The sequence below is a fragment of the Hylaeus volcanicus genome, chromosome 8 (genome assembly GCF_026283585.1).
Source record: "Hylaeus volcanicus isolate JK05 chromosome 8, UHH_iyHylVolc1.0_haploid, whole genome shotgun sequence".
Lineage (NCBI taxonomy): Eukaryota > Metazoa > Arthropoda > Insecta > Hymenoptera > Colletidae > Hylaeus > Hylaeus volcanicus.
Window position 1 is genome coordinate 9,542,017 of NC_071983.1, and position 6,903 is coordinate 9,548,919.

A 6,903-nucleotide genomic window follows, 5' to 3' on the forward strand; every position below is an offset into this window, starting at 1 on the left:
AGCGGATCCTCCGCGACTTCCTCGAATTCCTTGCCAAAGGTGTCGTCGTACTCCTTGAATTTCTGCGATTTTATTCGGTGCTTGCGTGCGAAACGATCCAATTCCGCGCTCTCTTCCTTGAGTGTATCCACTGGGTCGGATTTCTGCGAGAGGAAGACAGATCAAGGCCGTGGAAAGTAGGGAAAATGTTCAAGATGACGCGAGTGTTCGTGATAGATACTGGATGTTCTTATATAATGACCCATCTGTTTGCAGGTTTCCTATTTGACGAATGAAATAGGATTTTATTTTTCTTTAATTTATTGGTACACTGTTGCATGCCTATGCAGCCTTCCACGCAACCCGCCAACACTGTTGAATTTCAGAAGACCTCGATTTGAAAGTTTGATGCCTTTTCGCGAGTATTGTTAACCTACCTGCAAACAATGGAGCCAATTTCCAAGAACACTCTACATTGCTGCTTTGTGTCACGCTACCTTTCGCTACCTTGTAGGTACCTCGGCAACGCAGTGTTCGACGGGCTGCACGATGGGATATGAGTGCCAAGTTTGTAGCTTGTCTCTCTCCCGTTTGAGTCTTCGAAGAGCTATGGGAAACTTGAAACGGTGATCCTCGATGGTCTTCTTCCCCTCCACGAGTTTCTTCGCAAGAGGGTGGTCTGGAGGTTGGTAGGGCGGAGGATCCTCGTTGACTGCAGTCACCTCGAACTTCTTCGACGTGGGTACGTATTTCTCCCTTTCCTTCTGCAGGGTAATAAAGTGCAGCCTATCCTTGCTCTCCAAACAGAGGTAGACCTTGTAGAACAACCGCAGAGACGCGGTGCCCTTGCCGCAGGAGATCTCCACGATGCTCTCGTTGTCGCACTCGATGCCTAGAAAGCGGAGCCAGACCTTCAGATGCCTAAGGTTCACTCTGCACAGGGCAGGATCTTGCGTCTCCATGATCGTCTCCAGCTGATCGCGGTTTATCACGTCGTAGCTGTACAGAATTTTCGAGAGCAATCTACCGTCCTTGGTGTAGTGCCCAAAAACGTCTGGCGTTAGGTCTAACATGATGCCCAGCCTCGCTTGTATCCAGTGCTGCATGATTTCGCCCATGATGAACGACGTTCGAGGTCCTGTTCTTCGAAAGCGACGAATGGATTTGGCTTCCCGATGTTTGAATTGTAAGGTTACTTTATTACATCCTTCGAGCACCTAGCGTTAACCTCCGATGGATTTCGCGACCATCGAGTAAACAAACGCGAAATGGAACGAAGGTGGCGTTTATTGTTCAGGATTTCAAGTACAGGACACTATACTAGAATATACGTATGTTCTATGTTCAGCCTTTCGAAATGGACAAAATAAAAAATAAAACAGAACGTATGTAAAAGTCAAATTTTTATTTTTAAGATGGTTCTTTCCTAAAGATTATCAAAGATTGTTTCATTTAACGCAGTAGTTGCGAATTCAAGCATGCAGCAACTTCAAGACAACCGAAATGAAAAACGAGATAGATTTTCCTGCCGCATTCCGGGGACATTCCTGCGCCTACGAGAAGACAACACAACCGACAAAACAGCTCGAATAGGTTCCCGCGTAACGGGGACACCACTTGCGCCTACAACATAGCAACCGAAACAACAAACCGGCCACTATGGTTGCCGCACCGTAGGGGCAGCCCTGCGCCTATAAGATGGCAACCGACCCGACAACACAACTAGGATAGGTTGCTGCACGGCAGCGGCACCTCCGCGCCTACGAAATGGCAACCAAACAGTCAAACCGGTTCGTAAATGTTGCCGCATAGTAGGGGCACACATCGTTGGTGTCAACTCAATTTGTGTTTCACCTGTTACCGACACAAACTTTTCATTCACCTTTGAACAATTCCTGACACCTCTTCACACATCGTAACAACTTATAACGCATCCTAACACCATGTACACATAATAAGATATGATTTTTAAGTTCTCAAAGTTATGAGACGATCTAAACTATTACCATTTTTTATCAAGCCATCCTAATTCTTCTGTATCATTACATTACATGTTATAATAAACATACATTGAAGGAGAAACACATCTTATTTATTTCAATTCACTCCCAAAACATACCTATCCATATTTCCTCCGTGCCACCTCTTCGCATATCATGTGCTCCTGATACCAAAATGTAAAATTCAAGAATTTCATACGTACTGTGAATTTCTCGTGCCACCTCCTCGCATATCATATTCTCCTGATACTAAAATGTAACATTTCCTCAGAATTTCGATACGTACCTGGTATTCTTCGTGCCACCTCTTCGCATAGCATGTGCTTCCAATACCAAAATATAAAATTTCCTCAGGATTTCGATACGTACCATGAATTCCTCGTGCCACCTCTTTGCGTATCATGTTCTCCTGATACCAGGAGTAAAATTTGGGCCAAAATTTGATTCGTACTTCTTACTTACCTTAATTTGTGATTGTCGCAATGATACAAAGTAAAAATCTCAGTCATTCAAATATAGTTTCGCAATCACATTGGTAAAAAGTTATTCACCAGAAATGGTTTTATTTTACAGGTTTCTCGCTAACATTTTATGCATGTAAATAAATTATACCCATTTAGGACATTGCCTTCTTTTTGCAGCGAATTCAAAATATCGAACTCCATCTTTCAGGGGGCATGAAAGAGCTGCGAGGTGAGACATTATTCGCGACCGAATGAAATTAAAAGTGATAAGCCATGCATAGAAAAAAGTGTGTACTCTTTATTCCGTTTATACTCCACAGCACATACACGACGTTACAGGCCTATAGGTACAAGACGGGTAAAGAAAATGGTGGTTTCTCAGCTTTTCTTTTATTCACTTTAAACCAACAGCATCGCTTGAGCATTGGTTCGGATCTGCCAATAAATAACGATAGGATGATCGTTTTACGCCTAGAAACGTGGCTTCGAACTTCGATGAAGTCCTGGTTACAAGCGCAGGCACGCGCGTGTGCGACGAAAATCCTTTCGCACGTCTCTTTCGAAAACGGGTAAACGTTCGCGGTCGCACGCTGGCTCGCATTTTGTTTTTTTCGTTCTAAGCGCTAGTGTACGGGAATAAAAATAAAATTTCTATGGAGAAACAGAAATTCGGAAAAAGAGCCGCTACGCTCGAGGATACCTCGACGCGACATTGGTGTATTTCGCTGAAGCCTGGGAAGCGGACGATCCGTCGCGGGGACGCGCGAGGACGATTCGTCGACTCAAAAGGATCGTTCCTTGATCCTCTCCTGCGCGGGGGTCTTTCCAGTAGGTGGAACAAGTATTTTTCAAACGAATACCGTCCCCATTGCGTCGCACATTGTAGTCTCAGGGAATTCTGTTAATTTCTGTCCTTACAAAAAAAGAAAAAAGTTACACGAACTAAATTAAACACTGACTCGAGTGCACTAGATTCTCTAATTGTCTCCTTTACGATTTTGTTCGACCCACTGTAAGGACGTGCTAAAATTCGTGACCCATACTTGGAGTACATGTAGTATCCACCAAAGTAAGACAAAAGGTGGTGTTGGTAAATGCGAAGCTTTGTCAGTAAAAATCGATAAAGCTTGCAGTTCATTAGGATCCTACACTTGTCGCTATTACTACCGTAGTATAGGTACTTTAAATTATTCGTTCAAAAAGGAGCTCAACCGTAAGCATATTCGTAGTAGAAAGGAACACTGTGCTGCATATATAATCACAGTACTCACGACTCAGGGTTGTATAAAATCTTAATTCGACCCTTAGCACACCCACAGTATGGACCATCGATCTTAACACACTCTTTATAAACAATTAAACGTCGAAGTCGTTTCGTGTATCCGACGAATCGTCTCTACGTCGATCTTGTTCCCCGAACGTTCGTGAACCGTTTTCGTTAATTTAGGAACCCTACGTCAGTCTAGACCAACAATCCGTCCTATCGCGCGCCGACAGGTATGCAGATTCCTCTCGTCCCTCGTTACTCGTCACTCCCCCACACTCGCGAACGATCCGCTTCGCTCGGAGCCGATACTCCTCACCGTGCCTCTCGTCCGCGTTTCACAATCATCGTAATAATAATCGTAAATCAGCAATTATAATAATAATAATAATAATCGCACGACTCGTCGAGTAAGAAATTGCAACGATAATAATAGTAATAATAATTAGTAATAATAAAAATCACCGTTCGTCGCTGGTGTCGCGACCCTCGTCGTACCGTGTGTATTTATAATATTTATACCGTCTCGGGGCTGCGAATCGACGACCGTTGACATCGTGTCGCCGCCCCAATATATAACTACATTAACTCGTTCGTGCTCGTCATCCCCGCGCGAAACTAAATCGTTCGTCGATCGTCGATCGCTGAGAAACAAATACGCAATTCAACGTTTCTCGCCAAGCCTGGCGTCGCCGTACGCGGCGTACGACAATCAATCAATCGTTATTGTTTTGCCGTTTAATTGTATGTACAGTACTATATATATATGTGTGTATATATAGTCGATAATATTAATGCATTAGTATTTATAATAATTTACGTGTACGCATCGCGCGACTACAATGGGCACGGTATTCTGTAGGAGTGTTCGTCTCCGCAAACCACATTCTCTTCATCGACCCCCGTGTGATCCATCGGTTTCTACCCCCCAATTGTTCTCCCGCCAAACGGCTCCGTTCGTTTCGCTGCACTCGCTTCGACCACGGTCGTCCACACGTGTCCTGAGACTCCTGCAGCAGGACTATCTCCTTAAGTTCAGTGGTAAGAAGCACGAATGAAAGATAAGAAAACCAGGAGCGAGGCTGAACAATTTCTACCTCTGTTGCGAATGTCTTCTTTCGTAAGTGTGTGGAGATCAAAAAGTGGTGGTGAGCAAAAAACGAGGGAGTACAGATTCGAATGTTATAACAGTAATTAAAAAAAGTTAGATTTCGCAAGGAACCAGCGTTTAACGCGTTAACGAGGCGAGTTTCTCCAACTGGCCACTTTTTTACCAGTGCTGCGATCGTCGAGTAAGCTACTAAAAATTTAAAGGTAAACATAGGTTAACGTTTCTTTCTTTCATGCCTTAAGTATAACCATGCAAACTAAGACAAAGGACGAGCCTATAGCTGAATTCTCGATTCGAGTTTATTTATCATGTTTTATCAACCTCGTTCCCAACGTTCCTGCTCACTAGACGATCGCACCATTGACTAGCGATCGATTTGAGAAACGTTTGGGCCTGGCTGACACACCTAGCCCTACCAACGAAGTTTAGGGACTCGTGTGGACGATCGCGGGCTCTGTTGGCGCTCGACGATCGCGCGTCTCTGATTGCCCGCGGGAGAGATCGACGACAATAGGATCGTCCTCTAAATGTACAAAATGAATGTCTCCGCGAGCCGTCGTCTCGCCGACGCTGTCCTTCGCGCTATGAAAGTCGGCTACGTGGAAAAACGGTTTATTGCTGATCAGGAGTCGATCTCGTTCTCCGTTTCTCGGTCACTCGAATCGAGGCAGATCGACTCGGGTAACCGAGAACGAAGTCGGAGGATAGAAGAAGAACTAGGGCAGAGTTTCCCCTTGCGAAGGTCAATGGCGTCTTGCATAGGTATACAAATTCGATCAATTGGAGTGATCGTTGCGCCAGGAAGGTAATGAACAGGTGCACTTCTCGGTAGCAGCTTTGCTTGTAATTTAAACAAGGAAAATAGGGCGAAAATCGCGAGGATTAGTAATTGAAAATTGCTGTATTCGTATGATGAAAGTTTGTGATGTCTAACAGGAAAAGTTCTATAAAGTACACCTGATCCTCGCTTTGTCGTCGCAACGATTACTAACGCCAGTTGAATTTTCGCGTGGAAACCGGAGTTGGATCACGTTCGAATGACGTTCAACTCCGGCGGAAAGCCTGCTTAAGAAGTGAGCGCGTGGGAGAGCGTCGACGAGCGACGAGTTTGCGTTCAGGTTGTTTTGTTCTCGATGAGAATCAAAAGGATCGCTGGTTGGAGCAAACGCTTTCTGCGATTAGTTGCTAGATAACGGTCCACGTGTCTCGTTTCGAGGCGTCGGGCATATCTAGGGCTACCATATCTAATACGAAGGAACGGGCTCGATAACTCCACCTAAAAATCTATATTCTAATTTTAATCTACGTCTACTATGCGTCGCGTGTGTACGTGTGTTTACGCGTGTGTCCGTCGGTCGGTTTGCTTGTCACTCTTCCTCTCAGTCGCTCTCTGTCGCTGCGTTTACGCGCACACATTCTTGTACATGCATGCATGTGTATGTATGTTCGTGTAATAGTGGTGGATTCACGTGGGCAGAGGTGCGCAAAACTCTTATCTAGATCGGAGAGTAATCTCGACGAAGTGTTGATTCCATAAAAGGTCTGAATTATGAAATGAAATTAAGGTAAGCGGATATGATTTTGACGCGATTCGTCTCTGATTATCGAGTCTGAGTGTTGCTTATTTTTAGAGAACTGTGTACTTTAAATAAAAATCGTTAAGAATTCAAACGTAAAACGGAACATTATACAAAAAGTACGTTTACCCCGTTGGATCGGAATAAACGTTGCGAATAAAATGCTGTACAGAGAATCAGCTTCGAATTAGTATTCGCCATGCATCATTTAAAGAATGTTTTGCCCACCTCTGGATGGGAGAGGAAAAGATCAGGTCAGGAAGGAACCGCGGAGGAACCTCCCTCGTCACGTAATATTTTATCATTTCCTAATTCGACCACCGATCCTTCGATCTCCCACCTTTGCGCGTTAGTTTCTTCGTGTATATGTATTCTGTCTCGCCTCGATGCTCTCTTTCTCTCGCACGCACTCTTTCTCACTCTCACTCTCTCTCCCTGGCACCCTCTTCTCTCTCTCTCTCTCTCTCTCTCTCTCTCTCTCTCTCTCTCTCTCTCTCTCTCTCTCTCG

General features: G+C 44.6%; 1 protein-coding gene across 1 annotated transcript; it reads right to left on the reverse strand.

Annotated features, from left to right (window-relative positions):
* Nucleotides 1-7: 7 nt before the first annotated feature.
* On the reverse strand, nucleotides 8-2,247 carry LOC128880674 (uncharacterized). Its single transcript, XM_054131001.1, has one exon. The coding sequence runs from the start codon at nucleotides 1,095-1,097 to the stop codon at nucleotides 483-485; it is 615 nt and encodes a 204-aa protein (XP_053986976.1). The 5' UTR covers nucleotides 1,098-2,247; the 3' UTR covers nucleotides 8-482.
* Nucleotides 2,248-6,903: the final 4,656 nt, after the last annotated feature.